Source organism: Lithobates pipiens, unplaced genomic scaffold, assembly GCF_037356315.1.
Source record: "Lithobates pipiens isolate NorthernLeopardFrog02 unplaced genomic scaffold, aLitPip1_a1.2 Scaffold_19, whole genome shotgun sequence".
Classification (NCBI taxonomy): Eukaryota; Metazoa; Chordata; class Amphibia; order Anura; family Ranidae; genus Lithobates; species Lithobates pipiens.
The window spans coordinates 567864696-567890687 of record NW_027507764.1 but is presented as its reverse complement, the minus strand read 5'-3'; the positions used below and the strand labels follow the sequence as shown (position 1 = coordinate 567890687).

General features: G+C 47.6%; 1 protein-coding gene across 1 annotated transcript in view; it reads left to right on the top strand.

Annotated features, from left to right (window-relative positions):
• The window catches only part of ZFAT (zinc finger and AT-hook domain containing), a 399551-nt gene that overhangs the window by 107497 nt on the left and 266062 nt on the right, over window positions 1-25992 (top strand). Inside the window, 2 exon segments of the mRNA XM_077493855.1 lie at window positions 1658-3024; window positions 23679-23911. Coding sequence (XP_077349981.1) covers window positions 1658-3024; window positions 23679-23911 — 1600 coding nt within the window.

The following is a 25992-nucleotide window of genomic DNA, read 5'->3' as shown; positions in this document are numbered from 1 at the left end:
ATTTATTTATAATTGCCAGCTTTGAGGATGTGCTACCTACCATGTAAAGATATACTTTATTCCCCTGTTATATTTTTTTATTTTTCTTTTAGGTAAATAACATTCCTAAAATACAGTAAATGCACACATATTCTTATGAGAACGTTGTTGTAGGAATGAATGGTTTGGCAATAGGGTCTATATAAAGTTGTTGCATTGCATTGTGGGGATTTGTTGCAAATTTGGATATTTCTGACATGGCATATATAATGTTGTCTATCACACACCATCATATCAGAAAGGTCTGTATTCCCCAACCCTCCTTATCCTCCTTGAGCCTTGCCTCATCCACTGAGTAACCAGACTCTTAGGGCTCATTTACAATTGCTTTGACTTTAACACACATTAAAGCGCCTACCGCTTCAACATGCTTTTTTTTATGTGTTTTTGATGCTTCTGTGAAGCTTTGATGCTTTTTTGAAGCTTTGCAAATGCTCTGTATGTTGATTTTTTTTTGTTTTAAAGGGGCTCAGCAGAGCCCCAGCTCCTTAGTACCCCTGTTCAGCAGATCTACAAATCATTAGTACCCCTGTTCAGTAAATCCCCAGCTTATTAGTACCCTCATTCAGCAGATGCCCTCTTCAGGGGAGTAACCCCAGCTCTGCTGATCCCCCACTCAGTAATAACCCCCCCCCCCATTCTGCTGATCCCCCTGGTTTGCTGATCCTCCGTTTTCTCTGGTCCCCGCTCACCTTCTGCTGTATTGCTCCCACGCTGCTCGCCATGTGTGACATCTGGCTGTGGTCCCTCAGTTCTGCTGATCCTCTGCCGCTCAGTCCCCGCTCATTTTCTGCTATAACATTCCCATTTTGCATGCCACGTCTGCCGTCTGCTAGTTGCTCTGCTCCAGACCTCACCCCGCTCACCTTCCTGCTGCTCCATGCTGTACACCAGATATGACATCAGGTACTCCCAGAATGAACCAGAAGGGACTACTGATGATATCTTTCTGATTAATTTGTTGGTTTCCCACTGGATCCTGAGACATCTCATACCTGTAGTACCTTCAAAGCTAGAATATAAACAAAAAAGTCAGTGCTACTACCCATACATCACATAGAAAGCAGAGCTCCCGGGTGCTCGATCCACAGTCGTTGGCTGAGTAGAGAAATGAAGAAAAGATGACGGTGATTGCTCTTAAAAAATGTTGTATTTATTAACAAGCCACAGTGACCAAATGCAAATACAAAAGATTAATAAATAAAATTTTTTTTTAAGAACAATCACTGGAGTGCGGATCATCTTTTCTTCAGTACCTCCAAAGCTAACTCTGACCCTCAAAAGCTTCAGATGCTGTGAGCTTTGTCATAGACTTCTAGGGAGGCTTTGGGGACAATTTGAAGCACCAAGAAAGAGACACGGGGTAGAATTTTTTGAAGCAAAGCAAACACAATGTGTAAAAACAGGACTGTAAGGTAACCATTTTATTTAGTGACGGGGCTTTGATTGGTATTCAGAGTGTTTTAAATAAAAAGCGTGTCCGATGCCCCACTTTGAAGCAAGTGTAAACGAGTCCTAAAAGTTTTATATGGTTATGAAACATTTCAAAGTTGGGTCTTGCCTTCAAGATCCAGTAGAGTTTACATTTCAACGTAACTAAATATTTCTCATTTTTCAGATTGGCCTCAACCCAACTTAAAATTTTCACCTGTGAATACTGCAATAAAGTCTTCAAGTTCAAGCACTCTCTGCAAGCCCACCTACGAATCCACACCAACGAAAAGCCTTACAAGTGCCCGCTCTGCAACTACGCCAGCGCCATCAAGGCCAACCTCAGCGTCCACATGAGGAAGCACACAGGGGAAAAGTTCAGCTGTGACCACTGTTCATTCAGCTGCCTTAGCAAGGGTCACCTGAAGGTCCATGTCGAGCGAGTTCACAAGAAGATCAAACAGCACTGCCGCTTTTGCAAGAAGAAGTACTCCGATGTCAAGAATCTCATCAAACACGTCAAAGAGACGCACAATCTGCTGGACAAAAAGGTAAAAGAGACCTTCGATGAGCTGAGGTTGCTCACCAGAGAAGGAAAACGGCAGCTCCTCTATGACTGCCACATTTGTGAACGCAAATTCAAAAACGAACTGGAACGCGACCGCCACATGTTGGTCCACGGTGATGAGAGACCCTTCGCTTGCGAGCTCTGCAACCACGGCGCCACCAAGTACCAATCCCTTGAGCTGCACATCCGCAGGCACCCCTTCGTCTACGTCTGCTCGAACTGTTTTAAAAAATTTGTGAGCACAGTCAGGCTAAAAGCTCACATCAAAGAAGTCCACCCCGACGTAGCGGAAGAAACGTTGCTTCACGATTCCGTCGCTCAGAGTTTTTGTCTTCTAGAACCTGGGAGCGACATCCAGCAGGAGGCCTTGGGGGACATGGACACGAATGCCCAGGAGGACCTCAACGCACCTTCCGCTCTAGATCCACAAATGCCTTTGCGGGAAACTGTTTTGGATCAGCCTCAGAACTTGAAACCTCACAATGATGATTTGCCTTCAGAAAAAACAACTGAGCTGCATTTCTCTGGAAGCGAGCAAGCAAATCATTTCACAGATTGCACTATAGAAAAGCTTGCAGACTCTTCCAGCATCTCTAAAGGAGTGTCAAGCAATGAACTTTTACACTGTTTGACAGAGAAAGAGAATAATCATCTGTATGCTAATCTCGGAGATGTACAGAGAGGAGAGAATGTTTTGGGAGCAGTCAGTCATGTCACAGTTGAAGGCTCTCATTTGAGAGATGGAGAATTGGATAGTTTGGCGAAAGATGTTCCGTTTGATCAAAATGTCTGTGGAGAAAGCACAGGGGAGAGCGTCGGTAACGAGACCCACCAACAGATTCCTGGTCAGAATCCGGCATCTGGTATTTCAGGAGGCGCTGGAGCGTTTATGGCCATCTTGAATGGACTACACAAGAGACAGCTGAATATGGATCTACTTCAGAAGATCAGGAAGGTTTATGGGGAACTGGAGTGTGAATACTGTGGTAAGGAGATTTCCACTTTTGAGGAAAGAAACTTTCCTCTTCAGTTTAAAGTTATTTATTTATTTTTTTTGCCAAATCCAGGTTTCAGGATGACCTTCTCTTGTAAAATAGAGAGAGAACATTTTTCATAACTCCTTTCTGATTTCTAATCAGCAAAGCATAAGTGGATATAACTTTTGTACAGACTGTGCTGGGTGCAGATTTTCAGGGGCCCTTTTATACTTACATGCATGGTGGGGGGGGGGGCATAATTTTAAGGTCACCCATGCGCCACCACTTTTCGACAATGTCATGAAGGGGAGGGGCTTAGTCATTATCACATAAAGCCGAGGTTTAAAAAACCTGATGCAAAAGCAGGCCAGGCCAGGGTCCCCATAGGTCCCCCTTTTCACCTATATTCCCCGTAGTACCAGCTTTTCCTGCACCATCAGGTACTCAGGCTCTCCCCGAACAGAATATATAGATTTAGTCAACATGACCCCCTTTAGAGAAAACCAGGGTTCACATAGATCCCCCTTTAGAGCAGGCCAGGGGCCCCCATAGATCCCCTTAAGAGTAGGGTCCTCCATAAATCCCCCTTTAGAGCAGGCCAGGGCAGGTCCCCCATGAATCCCTCTTTAGAGCAGACCAGGGCAGGTCTCCATGTAGATCCTCCTTTAGAGCAGGCCATGCCAGGGTCATCCATATAGATCCCCCTTTACTTAGTTTTCTTACTCTTACCTTTTTTTTACCTGTATCTGTATATAGAATCCCTAGGTTTTCCTGCAGCACCACACTCCAGGCTATCCAGCCTCTCCCCCTGCAAAGAATATATTATATATTTTTTCCACTCCACGAGTCCTCCTTGCTTCCTCCTCCTCGGTTCAGGCTGCCTGCCTGTTCTCTAGTTCTCTCTACCGTGCTTTCGGCCGCTGCACAGCACAGACAGTACCTCCTCCAGACAGTCGCACAGATCACTCCACACACAGACAGGACTCTACTACCACTCCACTTGAGTGGGCGGCGCCGGATCTACATCTCTCTCCACACAGTACACAGGAGGGACAGGAGACGAGCGTCTCAGGGTGGTCAGAGAGCAGTAGTCAGCAGCGGACTCTGCGGACATCTTGCCGATCCCTGATTCTTCCGGGGGGGGGGGGGGCACTTATATCCCCGTTGCGGACGCCCATGCTTACATGGGTTAGGCAGATATGGGGGACTATCACCTGCTGTCCTCCTGAATATTGCTTATGTGTAGAGTGGGTGAGAAGCATTAAAGTCAGAGGCGTAACTAGAACCTTCAGGGCCCTGGTGCCAGTATTTTTTATATTTTTTTTACCATTTTATTTAAAAATGTTTTACTATTTTATTTAATTTTTTTTTACTATTTTATTTAATTATTTTAAATGTTAGGACCCCCATTGGAGGGCTATAGTGAGATATCAGGGGTCTAAACAGACCTCTAATGTTTCACCTTACAGGGGATTATAGTGGTTCTAAAGGCTGAAGGCTTTTTACCTTAATACATTCTATGCATGAAGGTAAAAATCCTTCTGTGTGCAGTGTACCCCCAGCCTCCCCCAATCCTTACCCAATCCCCCTTCCATCCAGCCATGTCCACGATGGCCTCGACTGTATGGGGGAATCTCCCTCATTGGATGAGACAGCAACGGTGGAAGGGGGGGGGGCGGACCCGGCAGCGCTGCGGGGGAGGAGCCAGGGGAGCACACAGGGGGCCCGGGGCATCAGGACAGGGTGGCATGTAGAGCAACTGATGCCCTCCATTTCCTTCCTGCAGCCGCTGAATGTCTGCAGGGGAAGAGGAGGAGAAGCGGGCATTCAGTGACTGCATGTAGGGATCGGTTCCTCTACATGCTGCCGCCCCTCACATCCAGGTGTACAAGGGGGCCACAAGGGCCCCCTGGAGCATGGTGTTGTGTCACAATTGTGACCATTGTACGTACGCCTCTGATTGAAGTGTATCTAAATCCAAAAATGTAATTTATTGCAACTGGCTGAGCAATGTTGATAAACATTTAGAACCTTTTTTTTTTTTTTTTTTACATCTGTGAGTGAGCAGAGAACGGATCTGCACTGTATGAATTGTGGAAATGCTGGATTAAGATCGTGAGGGGGGTTAAATCGAGATTGCAATTTTTTTTTTGCGATTAATCGTGCAGCTTTATGACCAACACAAAGTGGCACATAATTGTGAAGTAGAAGGAAAACGATAAATGGTTTTCAAAATCTTTTACATATAAATGTGTGAACAGTGTGGCGTGCATCTGTATTCAGCCCCCCGAGTCAATATTTTTACTCGCCTTTCACAAAAAAACACCTTTCGTTGCTGCAAGTCTTTTTGGGGATGTCTCTACCAGCTTTGCACATCTAGAGAGTGAAATTTTTTTCTTTGAAAAATATCTCAAGCTCTGCCAGATTGGATGGAGAGCGTCTGTGAACAGCAATTTTCAAGTCTTGCCACAGATTCTCAATTGGATTTAGGTCTGGACTTTGACTGGACCATTCTAACACATGAATATGCTTTTATCTAAACCATTCCATTGTAGCTCTGGCTGTATGTTTAGGGTCATTGTCCTGCTGAAAGGTGAACCTCTGCCCCAGTCTCAAGTCTTTTGCAGACTCTAACAGGTTTTCTTCTAAGATTGCCCTGTATTTAGCTCCATCCATCTTCCCATCAACTCTACCCAGCTTCCCTGTCTCTGGTAAAGAAAAGCATCCCTACAACATGATGCTGCCACCACCATGTTTCACAGTGAGGATGGTGTGTTCAGGGTGATGTGCATGTTAGTTTTCCGCCACACATAACGATTTGCTTGTAGCCCAAAAACTTCAATTTTGGTCTCATCTGATCAGAGCACCTTCTTCCACACGTTTGCTGTGTCCCCCACATGGCTTCTCACTGCAAATTGGACTTCTTCTTTTGGCTTTCTTTTAACAATGTCTTTCTTCTTGTCACTCGTCCATAATGGTCAGATTTGTGGAGAGCATGACTAATAGTGGACAGATTCTCCCACCTGAGCTGTGGATCTCTACAGCTTCTCCAGAGTTACCATGGACATCTTGGCTCTTCTCTGATGAATTCTCTCCATGCCTGGCCGGTCAGTTTAGGTGGACGGCCATGTCTTGGTAGGTTTCCATTTTCGGATGATGGATTGAACAGAGCTCCGTGAGATGTTCAAAGCTTAGGGTATTTTTCTCTTACATTCACCGACCGACACAGCTCCTCTCTGTAAATAAATGGGTTTGTTAGCCTGCCATTAGGAGAACTAGGCAAAAATTGTAACACAATACACAGAACTTTAGTCCTGCCCCGGGGGGCGGACCCTGTGCTAACAACCCTCCCTGCTGCCCAGGCAGAACTCAGTTTTATATTGCCTAGTGAAGTAGAATGACCTCGGAACCCTGCAGGCCCTTTGGTACATTTTTTTGATACAGGCTTTGATGTTTTTGCGCAAGATGAAAGATCCTGGGATCTTCTATCAACTGCCGGCTGGGTGACAGGCTGGTTAAGTTATCCTTGTAGTCTCCCCAGTCCGGCCATCGAGCGTGTGCAGGCCGCAGCTAAGGCTCGGCAGGCCACGACATACCTCAGTTCCAGAGGTGGTCAGTGAGCTTCAATGCTCCGGGGTATACATATGACCGGGCTACTGATGTCTGGATCACAGTATACCAGGCCAACAGCTACCCTGTAACTGCGCAGGAGTAGGTCTGTGTTGGAATGTCTCCCAGCTCTTCAGGACTGGTAAGTACGGCTCTCCCTGCTTCGGTGGGGTAAGCAGCTGGGCATTCCCTTGGAGGTTGATTCGGGGGCCACCTCACCTCCTTCTCTTCTCTCCCACGTCCCTATCTCCCCTCCTTCCCCCCCTCCGGGGTGGGGGGTGGCTGTATGTGCTGCAGGCGGTGTGTGTGTGTGTGTGTGGGGGGTTCGCTGGGTCTCTCACATGTAGGGGGCTCTGTGCGGCTAGCGTTGGTCCTGGTCCCGGTCTGGGGGGTCCCAAAAGGTCTCTGTGGAGGTGTTCTTGCTGAATGCAGGCAGCACTGTTCTGTGATTTTTTTTCCTGTCACCTCATGGCGCTGTCCGGAGGCCATTTTGACTGTGGGCAAAGCAGGTTCCCTTTGTGAGCTTCAGCAGCCATTTTCTATAGGATTTTCCTATTCGTTGCATTGGCGGCCATTTTTTTGAAGCCCGAGCGCTCTTTTCACCGCAGTTCTCTTGTGACAGCATTACATGTGTTCTCACATGCTGTTTCCTGTGTCCACTGTGTATACAGGACGCTGGATGGTGACAATTCCCTGAACGCTGGTGCAAGCTCTGCAGATCGTTTCACCGCTATTTTCTACAGCTGCTGCTGGCACAGTTTCCTCACTCTGCACTTGGGTAACCTCCTGGGGACTACAGGCACGGCTAGTGACCATCACAGAACGCCCCAGGGTGGTGAGTCTGGCGCTAGGATCCCCCCCCCAGGCGGTGGCAGCAGGAGGGTGGGACCTTCACTGTCCTAAGTCCCCTTGCAGGTGGCAGATAGGGTAGGGTCAGCATGGCTTCAGAAACTGGTGTTTTTTCCCTCGAAATCCAGGCTATTGCAACCGGGTCACCTGCGGATAGCGCTGTGCCCATGGACACCCTGACGGTGGTCCTTAACTCCATTGTTGCTAAAATAGAGGCGGTGCATGGAAGGAAAGGTGCACGTAAAAGGCCCCTACCCCCCTGTCCTCTGGGGAGATCTCTGATGCAGACTCGGGCCCTGCTGCGGCTGGTGACCCCTGCTCTGACCTCAGACGAGGCTGACCAGGACCATTCGGACAGTGAGGATGATTCCCCGTCCGGGTCCTGGCGCGTCAAAACGCTTGTTGGAGCACTTATCACAGCTGTGCGTGATACCCTGAAGATGCAGGAGCTAGCGGATCCCTCTGCTGATGTATCAGTCCCTTTTGGGTCCCGCCAGCCAGCACGTTCACCTAAGGTGTTCCCGTATTTGACTTATTTTGACAAGTTCATCTACAGGGAATGGGGTCGGCCGCAAAGGACCTTTTCGGTCCCCAAAAACATGGCGGTGCTTTACCCTTTTGAGGAAAGCCTTGAGGAAAGAAATGGTCGACTCCTCCGGTCGTGGACCCCCCAGTATCTAGGTTAAATAAAGTAACCATGATCCCGGTTGAGGGGACTCCTGCATTCAAGGATCCCACGGATAGGAAGGCCGAGGTGGTGGCTCGTTCCTTGTTTACGGTTGTGGGGTCAGCCGTGCGACCAGTACTGGCATCCGCACTGGTGTCGCAGACACTGACTGAGTGGGCAAAACTTTTGCACCGCCAATTGGGAGAGCAAAACGCCTCCCCTATCTGCGTGGAACTAGCAGACCAACTAGTGCAAGGCCTCAAGTACGTTTGTGACACGTCCCTGGATACTCTTTCCCCTGTTATCCAGGGCTTCAGTGTCAGCTGTGGTGCTGAGGCGCCTGATTTGACTTAAATGCTGGTCTGCTGACCAGGCATCCAAAAAAGCCCTGACGGATCTTCCCTTCCTTGGCGACCGGCTCTTTGGAGCTTGGTTGGATGACATTATTAAAAATGCCACGGGTGGTAAGAGTACACTACTCCCACAGGCCAGGAAGGCTAAGGAGCCACGCAGCAGGCAAGGGCCTTCTTTTTCCGCTCACAATCTGCTTTTTCGTCCGCCCGGTGCTTCGACAAAATGTTCCCAGCCCACCAGGACGTTCAAAAGCGCCCCTGAAACCGCAAGCCTAACAAGCTTGTGAACAAAAGTGCTACTGCATGAAGGGTTGCCCCCACCTGCGTATCGGGTGGGGGGTCGCCTTCGGGAGTTTGCAGCCCGGTGGACCTCCCGGTTATCCGACCAATGGGTCTGCGGCCTGATTTCCACAGGGTACAAGATAGAGTTTCTGTCTTGGCTGCCAAACAGATTCTTCCCCTCCAGCATACCCACGTCCCCGGTTCGCTGGGAGGCCCTGCTAGGGGCAGTAAGGGACTTGTAAGGGACTTGCTGAATCGGAGGGTGATCGTACCAGTTCCGGAATCGGAACGCTTCCAGGGGTTCTACTCAAATCTGTTTGTGGTTTCCAAGAAGGAAGGGGTAAGCCCAATCTTGGACTTAAAAGCCCTCAATCACTTTGTAAAAGTGCAGAGGTTCAGAATGGAATCAGTTTGCTCAGTAGTCGCTGCACTCCATCAAGGGGACTCCCTGGCATCTTTGGACATCCAGGATGCGTACCTGCACATACCCATATGCCTTCGGCATCAAAAATTTCTGCGTTTGGCAGTTGGGGAAGCCCATTACCAGTTTGTGGCTCTTCCCTTTGGTCTGGCATCAGCCCCCCGAGTCTTTACCAAAGTACTGGCTCCAGTATTGGCGTTGCTTCTTACTTACAAACGGCAGGTGGCGCTGGCGGGCACGTCGGAAAACGATGTCGGAAAACAGAGCAAAATGTTGTTCTGCGCATGCGCGTCCGAATTACAAACAAATCCGACTTAAGAACAAACAGGCAGTCCCTAACCTCTTGGTAACTTGGGGACTGCCTGTACATTTACATTTTTGGTTGTAACAGGACAATGTGGAAACTTCCAAACGGTATGAATACTTTTTCAAGGCACTTTATCGGGCCCTGGTACCAACAATGGGGCACTATTCCTCCCACTGACACCAACAATGGGGCACTATTCCTCCCACTGACACCAACAATGGGACACTATTCCTCCCACTGACACCAACAATGGGACGCTTTTCCTCCCACTGACACCAACAATGGGACGCTTTTCCTCCCACTGACACCAACAATGGGACGCTTTTCCTCCCACTGACACCAACAATGGGACGCTTTTCCTCCCACTGACACCAACAATGGGACGCTTTTCCTCCCACTGACACCAACAATGGGACGCTTTTCCTCCCACTGACACCAACAATGGGACGCTTTTCCTCCCACTGACACCAACAATGGGACGCTTTTCCTCCCACTGATACCAACAATGGGACGCTTTTCCTCCCACTGACACCAACAATGGGACGCTTTTCCTCCCACTGACACCAACAATGGGACGCTTTTCCTCCCACTGACACCAACAATGGGACGCTTTTCCTCCCACTGACACCAACAATGGGACGCTTTTCCTCCCACTGACACCAACAATGGGACGCTTTTCCTCCCACTGACACCAACAATGGGACGCTTTTCCTCCCACTGACGCCAACAATGGGACGCTTTTCCTCCCACTGACACCAACAACGGGACGCTTTTCCTCCCACTGACGCCAACAACGGGTCGCTTTTCCTCCCACTGACGCCAACAACGGGTCGCTTTTCCTCCCACTGACGCCAACAACGGGTCGCTATTCCTCCCACTGACGCCAACAACGGGTCGCTATTCCTCCCACTGACGCCAACAACGGGTCGCTATTCCTCCCACTGACGCCAACAACGGGTCGCTATTCCTCCCACTGACGCCAACAACGGGTCGCTATTCCTCCCACTGACGCCAACAACGGGTCGCTATTCCTCCCACTGACGCCAACAACGGGTCGCTATTCCCCCCACTGACGCCAACAACGGGTCGCTATTCCTCCCACTGACGCCAACAACGGGTCGCTATTCCTCCCACTGACGCCAACAACGGGTCGCTATTCCTCCCACTGACGCCAACAACGGGTCGCTATTCCTCCCACTGACGCCAACAACGGGTCGCTATTCCTCCCACTGACGCCAACAACGGGTCGCTATTCCTCCCACTGACGCCAACAACGGGTCGCTATTCCTCCCACTGACGCCAACAACGGGTCGCTATTCCTCCCACTGACGCCAACAACGGGTCGCTATTCCTCCCACTGACGCCAACAACGGGTCGCTATTCCTCCCACTGACGCCAACAACGGGTCGCTATTCCTCCCACTGACGCCAACAACGGGTCGCTATTCCTCCCACTGACGCCAACAACGGGTCGCTATTCCTCCCACTGACGCCAACAACGGGTCGCTATTCCTCCCACTGACGCCAACAACGGGTCGCTATTCCTCCCACTGACGCCAACAACGGGTCGCTATTCCTCCCACTGACGCCAACAACGGGTCGCTATTCCTCCCACTGACGCCAACAACGGGTCGCTATTCCTCCCACTGACGCCAACAACGGGTCGCTATTCCTCCCACTGACGCCAACAACGGGTCGCTATTCCTCCCACTGACGCCAACAACGGGTCGCTATTCCTCCCACTGACGCCAACAACGGGTCGCTATTCCTCCCACTGACGCCAACAACGGGTCGCTATTCCTCCCACTGACGCCAACAACGGGTCGCTATTCCTCCCACTGACGCCAACAAGGGGTCGCTATTCCTCCCACTGACGCCAACAACGGGTCGCTATTCCTCCCACTGACGCCAACAACGGGTCGCTATTCCTCCCACTGACGCCAACAACGGGTCGCTATTCCTCCCACTGACGCCAACAACGGGTCGCTATTCCTCCCACTGACGCCAACAACGGGTCGCTATTCCTCCCACTGACGCCAACAACGGGTCGCTATTCCTCCCACTGACGCCAACAACGGGTCGCTATTCCTCCCACTGACGCCAACAACGGGTCGCTATTCCTCCCACTGACGCCAACAACGGGTCGCTATTCCTCCCACTGACGCCAACAACGGGTCGCTATTCCTCCCACTGACGCCAACAACGGGTCGCTATTCCTCCCACTGACGCCAACAACGGGTCGCTATTCCTCCCACTGACGCCAACAACGGGTCGCTATTCCTCCCACTGACGCCAACAACGGGTCGCTATTCCTCCCACTGACGCCAACAACGGGTCGCTATTCCTCCCACTGACGCCAACAACGGGTCGCTATTCCTCCCACTGACGCCAACAACGGGTCGCTATTCCTCCCACTGACGCCAACAACGGGTCGCTATTCCTCCCACTGACGCCAACAACGGGTCGCTATTCCTCCCACTGACGCCAACAACGGGTCGCTATTCCTCCCACTGACGCCAACAACGGGTCGCTATTCCTCCCACTGACGCCAACAACGGGTCGCTATTCCTCCCACTGACGCCAACAACGGGTCGCTATTCCTCCCACTGACACCAACAATGGGGCACCATTCCTCCGGTTCTTCCCCAAAATATGCATTTGATAAACAGGTGCGCAAATATGCAACAAAAAACAATTGCAACAACTATCTTTTTTTATTCTATAAGGTCTCTGCTTTCAGAAAATCTATAATGTTCATATAATATAGAGCTGAGACAACTAATCGATTATGAAAATAGTTGTCAACTATTTTAATAATCGATTAATCGGCCTGCATACAGAATGCATTATTTGTTTACATATCGGGAAATACAGTGCAGCACACATACAGCTCAGTACACCATCCATACATGTCAATAAGTGCCTGAGAACTTGTGAATGTGTGAGGAGCAATGCATCATGGGACATGTAGTTCTGGGCAGGAAATAAGTGGCTTCAAAAAGCAGAAGTTTTTTTTTTACCTTGCTATAGGGGGCACTCTATATACTATACTTTGCAGCTTGCTATTGGGGCACTCTGAAGGCAGGAGGAGTCGGTAGTGTCAGTGGGGGTCACCAGAAGAGGAGAATCTGGGCTACTCTGTGAAAAACCATTACACAGAGCAGGTAAGTATAACATATTTGTTGTTTTAAAAAAAAAAAAAAAATCACTTTAACCACTTAAGCCCCGGACCATTTTGCTGTCCAAAGATCAGAGCACTTTTTGCGATTCGGCACTGCGTCGCTTTAACTGACAATTGCGCGGTCGGGCGACGTGGCTCCCAAACAAAATTGACATCCAAATAGAGATTTCTTTTGGTGGTATTTGATCACCTCTGTGGTTTTAATTTTTTGCGCTATAAACAAAAAAACTGCGACAATTTTGAAAAAAACAAATTTTTTCTTTTTACATTTTGCTAGTATAAATATCCCCCAAAAATATATATAAAAAAACATTTTTTTTTCCTCAGTTTAAGCCGATACATATTCTTCTACATATTTTTGGTTAAAAAAAAAAAAAAGCCGGGTGCTTATTGATTGGTTCTCCCCCTCCTCTCGTAGGCACCCGGCTGTGGCTTCACACACGCACTGCGCAAGCCGCGTGGCCTGCTGTGACTGGCCGGGCAATTATCTGGGACCTGCGACATGTCCCAGATGATTGCCGAGAGGGAGGGGGGGAGAGGTTATCCTTCCGAAGCCGCAGAGCCCCTGGAGGAAGTGGGAGCTGGAACCCTCTAAAAAGAGGGGTTCTGCACCCCCCCCAAAAAAATGACATGCCAACGTGGCATGTTAGGGGGTCACCGTCCCTTAAAGCGGAAGTTCCGTTCTGGTGTGGTTAATAATAAATATTTTTTTTTTTTTGTTTTTTGCTTTTTAATTACATATTAAATAGATTGTACACCACACTTTTTTTAACGTTATTATCCAATTGTTCGAAAAAATAATCGGGCAACTATTCGATTACGAAAAAATCGTTAGTTGCAGCCCTAAAAAAGAAAAAAAAATGTATACAACGTGAATTTTATATATATATATATATATATATATATATATATATATATATATATATATATATATATATATATATATATATATATACAATTTTTTTTATTATTATATATATATATAATTTTTTTTATAGAATTTATTTTTATTTTATTTATATATAATATATATATATATATATATATTACTTTTATAGCATTTATTTTCATGTTATTTATATAATATATATATATATATAATATAATAAAATATAATAATAATTTATATATATATATATATATATATATATATATATATATATATATATATATATATATATATATATATATATATATATAATATAGTATATAAATAAAATTTAAATAAATGCTGTGATGGCTGAACTGGTTAAAGCAAAACTCCAGTCAAAGAAAATTAATAGTTTAATGAACAATAAAATAAAAAATTACTACTTCAGTCCAGGGCAGTATTCAGTCTCGGTGAATTTCTGGTATTTGTAGCAGCGGGCAGTGCTGCAGGAGGGCAGATCTACAGACCCAATGTAAAAACATTTACCCACTTTACCAGGGGTAAGGGGGGCTTTCTGTTTTTCCAATGTTGAGAAACTGACAATATGGCTGCTAAGAGGCAATGGCCTTTCTTGATATTAGATAAATACTCTGATATTGACAGAAGAGCCACCATAAGGCGGGCCTGGACATCAGAGATACACTGCTGTAAGATAAGATTAAGGTCCAAAAGGTGCTGTTGCTCTTCTATCCTACCGGTTGTGTATAAACCTTTAAGTTCATCAAAGCATCTCCAGCATCTATCTGATATTCACAGAAATATGTGTTTTGCTTCCAAGGGAGTTCAATACCAGGGGGATTGGGTTTTGTAGCTCTTTCCCGGCAGATACGAGGACATTGACATTTTATGAACCTTTACTTCCAGTCCTCTTTGCTACAAGAAACTTCCAGTGACTGTTATATTAATATCGAAGACTACAGTCACAACTTTTGTGTTAAAAAAATTCTCCTTACCGTAGGTGCCATCCCCAGCAAAAATCTCCATACATGGGGAATAAATGATGTACGTGAAACAGTACACACAGCATGGCATGAAAACAAGCCTGTGAATATGGCAATTTTTTTTAAACTGCAGTTCTGCTTTGAAATAGAACCTTATTGACTGCATGGAATTTTTCTTATACGGCGCATTTTAATGATCCTGTTGCACAACAAGGCAATGTTAAACAGCAGCAGTGAGACAGTTAATACAACTGTTTCGTGCCCCCATGGTAGGTGACTTGGACGTAACCAAGGTTCTTGGTCTAAGTCACAGTTGGTCACTGTTTTGTTTTTTGCTGGAAATTGGCATCAGGCCTCAGACCTTGGGATTGCCCTACCAAGGGGAGGCCATTCACAATAGGGCAGGAGAATGGTCATATCCGAGAAGAGGTCTAGGCAGGTGGCAAGTGAGAGCGTAGGCAGGCAGGGTCCAGAGCGAGTCCAGGCAGGGGTATTGGTTGGCAGCAAACAAAAGACTTGTCTGGTCCAGCCAAGGGTCTCGTTGGGTAGCAAGTGAAAGAGTAGTCAGGTCTAGGCAGGGGTCTTGGTGGGTGCCAAGTGACAAAGTAGAGAGGTCTAGGCAGGTGTCTTGTTGGGTGGCAAGTGAGAGAGTAGTCAGATCCAGGCAAGGGTCTTGTTGGATGGCAAGTGAGAGAGTATTCATGTCTAGGCAGTGGTCTTGTTGGGTGCCAAGTGACAAAGTAGAGAGGTCTAGGCAGGTCTCTTGTTGGGTGGCAAGTGGGAGAGAGTAGTCAGGACTAGGCAGGGGTTTTGTTTGTAGGCATGTGAGAGAGTAGTCAGGTCTAGGCAGGCGTTTTGTTTGTGGGCATGTGAGCATAGACAGGTCTAGGCAGATGTCTTGTTGGGGTGGCATGTGAGAGAGTAGACAGGTCTAGGCAGGGGTCTTGTTGGGTGGCATGTGAGAGAGTAGTCAGGTCTAGGCAGGGGTCTTGGTGGGTAGTAGAGATGGGCTCGGGCATGTTCAAAATCCCACATGCCCGATCCCGCCAGGAAGCCGACACTGCACAGGCTAATCACACGTAGTGAGACATTTCCTGATCTGTGCAGCTGCGAACCGGGAAATGCCTCATTGCCTGTGATTAGCCGTGTGGTGTTGGCTTCCTGGCGGGATCAGGCACGTGGGATTTCGAACATGTCTGAGCCCATCTCTAGTGGGTAGCAAGCAAGAGAGTTGTCAGGTCTAGGCGGGGGGTTTGGCAGGCATTCAAGTAAATGGGGCAACTCTGCAAGTGCCCCACAACTAGATGCTTCTGCGGGGTTAAAGCAGGAGTTGAGAAAGCAACACAACACTGCCTGCTTTAACCCCTTGTTTGCTGTACTCTACAAGGTTGTGGGTCACTTGCAGAGTGGCCTCATTCACTTGCAACCATGCGCATAACTCCTGCTGTGGCTGCGACATGAGTACACCCCTGGCTACTACAGCTAAAGGGGGTGCGGTTGGTGCAGGGGGATAAAAACATGTCTTAACTATGGGATTTTATCACCCCCCCCCCAGCTGCCTTACTGTTCTAAGGCTCCTAGAAGGCTTCTTTCTCACTGATGTGCTGCAGTTTACCCACACAACGTATGCAGCACAGTGCGTTTTCAACTTTCCTGGGCTATCTGCGATTTGCCGTAGACTTCTATTACCTTATTTATCGGCATATAACACGCACCCCAATTTAAAATGGAAGTTTCAAGAAAAAAACTTTTTTTTTTTTTTTTTTTAAATCACTTTGAAGCAAAATAATGGTCAGTGAGCATCAATGCAGCCTTATTTGTGCCCATCTGCAGCCTCAATGCAGCCTGATCTGCGCCTATCTCCCCCATCAATGCAGCTGCCTGATTAAGCCTCACCATCTCTTAATCATCGAGCCATCATCTGCTGTTTACTCGACTCTCAGTCGGCAGTCACATACACAGTCCCACCTCTGCCATCGGCATTGGACTAGCTCCTGTGATAGAGAGAACACTGGTCCAATGCCGGTGGCGGAGGTGGGATTGTGTGTGTGATGTGAGAGCTGAGTGGAGAGGAGTTGGCGGCTCGGTGAATTCCGGTGGCACTCGTTTCCCTCCGAGGTACGCTGTCGGCGTATAACACGCACCCGTGATTTGCCCCCTATTTTCAGGGGGAAAAGGTGCGTGTTATACGCAGATAAATACGGTATATCCTGCAGGTGTGGTGCACTTTCAGAAAGTGCACTAAACCCGCAAGTTAAAATAGTCTATGGCTAAATGCAGCAAACCCTGCAGGAAAGCTGCAGGTACACTGCACTGCACCCCCGGTGTGGGTAGATCGCAGCACATCAGTGTGAAAGCAGCCTTATACTATTATTGCTTCACACTGACCTGAAGATCTTCCCTTTCCTCTTTGTGGCACCACTCTGGAGACCACAAGCCCGGATAAGAGGTGGAGTGCAGTTGGTATCACTCCGCATGGGAAAGGAGCGGGTGATGTATCAAATAGTGTCCCCCATTGGATAGGGTCCGCCCTGTACTGTGCTTGTGCAGTATGGAGGACAAGTAGAAGCAGACCATCTCCGAAGATAAACGGCGCCTGCACACTGAGTCCAGGTTCAAGCTCCACCATCCAAGTGGACATAGAGTTAGAATAAAAAATAGCCGAGCGCAGCGAGGCTGTGCCCGAAGCATGGCGAGGGGCCCTGTTACTATGAGCAACTGTATGTCCACTTGGATGGTGGGTCTTCAGCCTGGACTCAGTGCACTGGCGCCGTTTTTGTTCTGACACTTTCGGGGTCTCCTTCTCCTCCATACTGCACAAGCGCAGTACGGGGCGGACACTATTCGATGCCCGGACACTTTTTGACAGGAAACCGGCACTACAGAGGAGGCATGGGTCTATGCGCTCTTGCTCCCTACTACAGCTCTAACTTTACCAGTAGCCCCTGTGCATTGCACTCTGTTAGATGTTCTGGGATGGTGGGTCAGCAAGACCAGACCCCGATCTACCAGTCAGCAGGCTGCGAACTACAGGTTGCTGACCCTCAGTTTAGAGTGAGCCTCATTTTTAGTGATAAATCTGTCTCAGAACTTTGCAAATATAATGCAATTGGATTTACAGGTGCAGCAATTCACAGTAAAACTGTTGTTTAGACTGCTACAAGAGAGACAACCTAATTTGCATCTAATTGTGTCGCTAATTTGCTTGATAAAAATCCCCCATAGTATATTTATTCTACTCCTCTCTCTTCTGTCTCCGTCATGATTCCCGTAACATTCTGGGCATCTGATGCAGGTGGTGAACAACCTACAGTGCATCCGGAATGTATTCACAGCACTTCACTTTTTCCACATTTTGTTATGTTACAGCCTTATTCCGAAATGGATGAAATTCATTATTTTCTTGAAAATTCCACAAACATACCCCATAATGACAATTTGAAAGAAATTTGAAATCTTTTTAAATTTATTAAAAATAAAAAACAAAAAAAAATCCCATGTACATAAGGATTCACAGCCTTTGCTCAATACTTTGGTGAAGCTCCTTTGGCACCAATTACAGCCTCAAGTCTTTTTGAGTATGATGCTACAAGCTTGGCACAACTATTTTGGGCTGTTTCTCCAATTCCTCTTTGCAGGACCTCTTAAAGCGGGATATATATATCGTGAATTTTTTATATATATATATTTATTTATTTATTTTTAGGGCTGCAACTAACGATTTTTTTCGTAATTTTTCGTAATTGAATACTTACCCGCCCAGCGCGCCCACGATGTCGGCACCCGAAGCCGATCTCGCGATCGTCTTTCGGGTGCTGCCACCGCCATCTTGGGTATGGGAATCAGGAAGCCTTGCAGCTTCATTTCCCGGTTCCCTACTGCGCATGCGCGAGTCGCACTGCGCAATAAGGATGGTCCCCGCTGTCTCTGGGATCCGTGTGTTTCCCAGCAGACAGCGGGGGACCTTCGGAAAGGGGCGTGGATTCTGCAGAAAGGGGCGTACCTTCTGCAGATATCTATGCCGGAAGTGGGTGCAGATACCTGTACTGTACAGGTACCTGCACCCCCCTCCCCCTGAAAGGTGCCAATTGTGGCGCCGGAGGGGGGGAGGGTTCCAATGAGCGGAAGCTCCACTTTAGGGTGGACCTCCGCTTTAAGCCCCATCAGGTTGGATGGGGAGCGTCAGTGCACGGACATTTTTAGATCTCTCTAGAGATATTAAATTGGGTTCCAGTCTAGGCTCTGGCTGGGCCACTCAAGGACATTCACAGAGTTGTCTTGTGGCCACTCCTTTGTTATCTTGGCTGTGTGCTTAGGGTCGTTGTCCTGCTGGAAGATGAACCTTCGCCCCAGTCTGAGATCCAGTGCACTCCGGAGCAGGTTTTTGTCAAGGGTGTACATTGTTGCATTCATCTTTCCCTCGATCCTGACTAGTCTGCCAGTTTCTGCTGCTGAAAAACATCCGCACAGGATGATGCTACCGCCACCATGCTTCACTGTAAGGATGGTATTGTCCAGGTGATGAGCGGTGCCTGGTTTCCTCCAGATATGACGCTTGCAATACAGACCAATAAGTTCAATCTTTGTTTCATCAGACCAGAGAATTGTTTGTCATGGTCTGAGAGTCCTTCAGGTGCCTTTTGGCAAACTCCAGGTGGGGTTTCATGTGACTTACTGAAGAGTGGCTTCTGTCTGGCCAATCTACCATACAGGTCTGATTGGTGGAGTGCTGCAGAGATGGTTGTTCTTTTGGAAGGTTCTCCCCTCTTCACAGAGAAATGCTGGAGCTCTGTCAGAGTGACTGTCGGGTTCTTGGTCACCTCCCCAGCTAAGGCCCTTCTCCCCCGATCGCTCAGTTTGGCCGGCCCGCTCTAGGAAGAGTCCTGGTGGTTCCAACATTTTTCCATTTATGGATATTGGAGGCCACTGTGCTAATTGGTACCTTCAATGTTGCAGAAATCTTTCTGTACCCTTCCACAGATCTGTGCCTCCATACAATCCTGTCTCGGAGGTCTACAGACAATTCCTTGGACTTCATGGCTTGGTTTGTGCTCTGACATGCACTGTTAACTGTGGGACCTTATATAGACAGGTGTTTACCTTTCCAAATCATGTCCAATCAACTGAATTTACCACAGGTGGACTCAAATCAAGTTGTAGAAACCTCTCAAGGATGATCCGAGGTAACAGGATGCACCTGAGCTCAATTTTGAATGTCATGGCAAAGGCTGTGATCTCTTACGTACATGGGATTATATTTTCCTTTTTTATTTTTAACCACTTCCAGGCCACCCACCGTCGTTATACGGTACTTTGAAGAGGAATATCGTTGTTCTGGTAGCAGCTAGCTGCCATAACCCTGGTATCCTCTTCCTCGATGGGCAGTCCACTACAAGATAAAAGTGGTCTCTGTGGCGGTTCGCAGCAAGATCACTTTTATCGGCGGTGGGAGAGGCCCCTCCCGCTGTGCTCCAGTGCCCTCCGCTGCTTACCAGAGCCGTCAGCAGCAGCGGAGGTGATCGGATCCTTCTTCTGGCCTGACATGGAGACAATGAGTGAGGGGAAGATGGCCCCCATCTCCATATCATTTCAGGGCAAGCGACGTCAAAACTTCACTCCCGCCCATAGCTCTTAAAGGGACATTTTTTTAAAATTGCATTTTAGTGTAAATATGAGATGTGAGGACTTTTTGACCCCAGATCTCATATTTAAGAGGTCCTGTCATGCTTTTTTTCTATTACAAGGGATGTTTACATTCCTTGTAATAGGAATTAAAGTGACACTTTTTTTTTAAAGAACAGCGCAAAAATAAAAGATAAAATAGATTTAAAATTTTTTTTTATTATTAAAAAGCTCCACGTCTCATCAAGTTCGCTTGCAGAAGTGAATGCACACGTAAGTAGCGCCCGCTTATGAAAACAGTGTTCAAACCACATGTGAGGGATCGCCACGATCGTTAGAGCGAAAGCAACAATTCTCGCCCTTGACCTCCTCTGTAACACAAAACATGCAACCTGTAGAATTTTTTTAAACGTCGCCTTTGGAGATTTTTAAGGGTAAAAGTTTGTCGCCATTCCAAGAGCAGGCGCAATTTTGAAGCGTAACATGTTGGGTAAAAAGTAATTTCCCCCAAACCGAATAACTGGTTTTGCCACCCTTGGCAGCAACATCTGCAATCAAGCGTTTGCGATAACTGGCAATAATTCTTTCACATCGCTGTGGAGCAATTTTAGGCCACTCTTCTTTGCCAAATTCTTTTAATTCTTGGAGGGTTTTCCAGCATGAACAGCCTTTGTACGATCATGATACAGCATCTCAATTGGATTTAACTCCGGCTTTGACTAGGCCACTCCAAAACCTACATTTTTTGTTTGAACCATTTGGAGGTGGACTTGCTGTTGTGTTTCGGATCATTGTCCTGCTGCATAACCCAAGTGCACTTGAGCTTGAGGTCAGGAACTGATGGCTAGATATTCTCCTTTAGGATTTTCTGGTAGAACTCAGAATTCATGGTTCCATCAATTATGGTAAGTTGTTCAGGTCCTGAAGCTTCAAAGCAGCTCCAGACCTTCACGTTACCACCACCATGTCTGACTGTGTTGATGTTCTTGTTATGAAATGCTGTATTAGTTTTATGCCAGATCAAGACACACACCTTCCAAAAAGTTTAATTTTGTCTCAGTCTACAGAATATTTGCCTAAAAGTCTTGGGGGTAATCGAGATGTTTTTTGGTAAATGTGAGATGAGCCTTGGTGTTATTTTTGGTCAGCAGTGGCTTTGGCCTTGGAACTCTCCCATGGATGCCATTTTTGCCCAGTCTCTTATTGTTGAATCATGAACACTGATCTTACCTGAGACAAGTGAGGCCTGCAGTTATTTTAGATGTTGTTCTGGGTTCTTTTATGACCTCCTGGATGAGTCGTTGTCGTGCTCTTTGAGTAAATTTTGTAGGCCAGTGTTCTGCCAAAACCTGTCCCCCCCATCGGATAGTGTCCGCCTCGTACTGCACAGGTGTAGCGCTTGCACAGTACAGATGACAAAGAGCCTCCGAAAGTCTCCAAAGATGAACGGCGCCTTCGCACTTGCTAGTACCTTCTGCCCAGGTCCATGTTCAAGCCGCACCATGCAAGTGGACATACGGTAGCACATACAGTAGTAACAGGGCCTCTTGTGGGCTCGCTTCACTCGCCACGCTTCGGGCACGGCCTCGCTTCACTCAGTGCGTAGGCGCCGTTCATCTTCGGAGACCTTCGGCATCTCCTTGTCCTCCGTACTGCGCAAGCGCAGTACAGGGCGGACACTATCCGACGGGGACAGTATTCGACAGTACGCTGGCCACTCCTGGGAAGGTTCACCACTGTTCCAAGTTATCTCCATTTGTGGATCATGGCTCTCCCCGTGGTTTACTGGAGTTCCAAAGCTTTAGAAATGGCTTTGAAACCCTTTTCCTAGATGGATACATGTACATTACTTTGTTTCCAATCTGTACTTGAATTTTTTTTTAGATTGTGGCATGATGTGTGGCTTTTTGTGATCACTTTGTTAGACTGCTCCTATTTATGCGACTTCTTGATTCAACAGTTCTGGCAGTAATCCGGGCTGGATGTGGCAAGTGAAATTGAACTCAGCTTTCCAAAAAAATTGTGATTAATCGCAGTACATTCATGATTTAGCATGGGTGAGGGCAATTACTTTTTCACATAAGGCCAGGCCGGTTTGAGCAGCTTTTTTACCCTTAATAAATGAAATAATAATTTAAAAACGACATCTTGTATTTACCGTATATACTCGAGTATAGGCCGACCCGAATATAAGCCGAGGCCCCCAATTTACCCCCAAAAAAACTGGCAAACTTATTGACTCGTGTATAAGCCGAGGGTGAGACATGCCTGTCCATCACTGTGTGTGTGTCCGTCCATCCCTGTGTGTCCGTCCATCCCTGTGTGTCCGTCCATCCCTGTGTGTCCGTCCATCCATCCCTGTGTGTGTGTGTGTCCATCCATCCATCCATCCCTGTGTGTGTGTGTCTCCATCCATCCATCCATCCATCCCTGTGTGTGTGTGTCTCCATCCATCCATCCCTGTGTGTGTCTCCATCCATCCACCCATCCCTGTGTGTGTCTCCATCCATCCACCCATCCCTGTGTGTGTGTGTATCCGTGTGTGTGTGTGTGTGTGTGTGTGTGTGTGTGTGTGTGTGTGTGTCCAGCCTACCTTTGTCCCGAGCCTCCGTCCCGTGCCTTGCCTCCTTGCCTCCGTTCCGTCCCGTGCCTTGCCGTCGTGTCGTGCCTTGCCTTGCCTCCGTCCCGTCCCGTGCCGTGCCGTGCCTTGCCTTGCCTTGCCTTGCCTCCGTCCCGTGCCCTCTTCGTCGGCGCCTCGGCGGCCATTGTAAAATTCAAAAGCCGCGCCTCCTCCTTCGCCTGTGATAGGCGGAACACTGAATTTCCCAGCAGCCTGTGTTCCGCCTATCACTGACATCGTATCATCCTCGTCCGTAGTACGAGGATGATACGATGTCCGTGATAGGCGGAACACAGGCTGCTGGGAAATTCAGTGTTCCGCCTATCACAGGCGAAGGCGGAGCCGGAGGCGCGGCTTTTGAATTGTAGAATGGCCGCTGTCTGTCTGCTCGACACGCTGATCGAGCGGGCAGACAGCGATGACTCGAGTATAAGCCGAGGGGGGCACTTTCAGCCTCAAAAAAGAGGCTGAAAATCTCGGCTTATACTCGAGTATATACGGTACTCGGGTTATCTTAGCTCTTCTGGTACAGGTCAGAGCGATGCTCAGGGCCAGCACTGGCCAATCAGAATCGCTCTGATCTGCCCCGACAGCCTTGCAGAGAGAAGAGGGAGTAAAGCGGGGATTTCGTATCCCCAGACCAATAGCTCAGCAGTGTGGGAGGTAAGTACAGCAAGCACTGGAAGGCGGTGGGTGTAGGATGTTAGTTCGCCTTTTCATTTTTTTTCTGAAAAGGTGAACTAACGCTTTAAGTGTTCCTAATGGACTTGCTCCTGAGCTTGTCTTTTATTTTCTGCCCATTAAAGGTTTCTATGAGTTGCTGTTTCTGGTAATGCAACTGTCAGATGTGAGTGATGTTTCCATTCTGCATTTCTTTGCAGGTAAGCTATTCTGGTATCAAGTACATTATGACATGCACATCAGAACGCACACAAGGGAACATTTATACTTCTGCTCCCAGTGCAGCTACTCGTCCATCACCAAGAACTGCCTGAAACGCCATGTTATCCAGAAACATAGCAACATGTCCCTCAAGTGCCCGGCACAAGGCTGCAACTACTCCAGTCCAGACAAATACAAGCTGCAGGCACACCTCAAGATACACACTGACCTGGTAAGTCCAGTTAGAAATATATTTAGAGTGTAAGTCCGCTTTAACCACTTACTGACCGCCTGCTGCAGTTTTACGTTGGCTGTTTGAAGGAGGATATCAATGTTATGGCAGCAGATAGCTACCATAACCCCGGTATCTTCTTCTTCAGCGGCCGGTCCACTACAATATAAAAGTGGTCTCTGCGGCAAATTCTGCGGAGATCACTTTTATCGGCGGCGGGAGAGGGTATCCTCCTCCCTCCACGCTCTGGTACCCTCCACCGCTTACCAGAGGCTGAGGCGATCGCGTGTTGTCTCCTGTCTGGTATGGAGACGAGTGAGGGGAAGATGGCCCCCACCCGTCTCCAGACTATTGCTGGGCGGAAGTGATGTCAAAATGTCACTTCCACCCACAGCTCTTAAAGAGGAAGTAAACTTTCCCACTCTGATGCTGCTTTTCATTTAGTCCATTATAAGAAGTAATTATCAAACCACTGTAATCCAGCCCAAATCGCATATTACTTACTGTTTAAAGAAACTTTAAAAAACTTGTTTCCAGGGGTTAGGCAGCGCCGTCTTAAAGAGGAAGTAAACCCTGATGAGTTTACTTCCTCTTTCATTCCCTGCAAAGGTAAAGTATAATGGACTACTATGCATCGCATAGTAGTCCATTATGTGTCACTTACCTGGCACAGGAGCCAGCGATGTCACCGCTGTCCCCTGTAGTCCGGCACATCCATCTTCTCGGTGGGTCTCGCTGCTCCGCCGCTGTCATTCGGCGAAGCCGCGATGACGTCCCTCCCGCGCATGCGCACAGGACCCGCCACGCACGGCATATCGCCGTTGACGGTGGCGCGTTCAGTGCGCCTGCGTGCCGCTATCTACGGCGCATGCGCCGTAGACAGCGACGCTTGTCTTTCGGCAAATATCTCCTAAACCGTGTAGGTTTAGGAGATATTTTTTGGACCTACAGGTAAGCCTTAATCCTAGGCTTACCTGTAGGTCAAAGTGTGTTGTAAGGGTTTACAACCACTTTAAGTATTGTTTTCTGAGTCCACAGTGGAGTGTATTTCCGCCTTTACATTGAGCACTTCCTGTACTGTTAACCAAGCCTCTCAATCCAACGTTTCTATGGCAACCCTGCTTCCCTGCTCATAGCTGACTTATTTTATTTCATAGTATTTACTTGTGCTGATTATCTAGTGTTTGCCTGTGTCAGTCTTAGCTTCAGCTGATAGGACTGCAGTACTGCTTTTCGATGGCCAGGTTTACACTACATGTGATGTCACATGGGGTGTAGGAGGAAGCTCTGAGTGATTATGGAGTCTCGTGGGATTTCAGTGTTGTGCCGTAGGAAGTCCTGATAATAGACAGACAAGCACACAGAGTGTGCCGTAAATCAGGGGAGATCTGGGCATGCTCAGTGACATCATTCTAAAGAACAAAAAGGATTACAACAATACTAAGCAAGTAAGGAGATATCTACAAGCAATGTTCATTAGCGTTTTTTATGCTGATTTACATGGGACAAAGTTGTGGGGGAGAGTTTACAACCACTTTAAAGAGGAAGTAAAGCCAAAAAAAAAAAAAAAAATACACCCTGCAGGGCAAAGGCATAATGAGCTAGTATGCATAGCAAAATTGTAAACGTGCCCCCGTCCCGCCGAGCTCGCACGCAGAAGCGAAGGAACGCATACGTGAGCAGCGCTCCGCATATGAAAACAGTGTTTAAACCACACATGTGAGGTATCGCCACGATCGGTAGAGCGAGAGCAATAATTCTATCACTAGACCTCCTGTGTAACTCAAAACAAGCAACCTGTACAATTTTTTTAAATGTCGCCTATGGAGATTTTTAAGGGTAAAAGTTTTTCGCCATTCCACGAGTGGGCACAATTTTGAAGCGTGACATGTTGGGTATCAATTTACTCGTCATCTTTCGCAGTATAAAAAAAATTAGGCTAACTTTACTGTTGTCTTATTTTTTAATTCAAATAGGTGTATTTTTTCCCCAAAAAAGTGCGCTTGTAAGACCGCTTGTAAACAACAAATCTCAGAAAGAGGCTCAGTTCTTAAGTGATTAAAGTGGATGTAAATCCGATT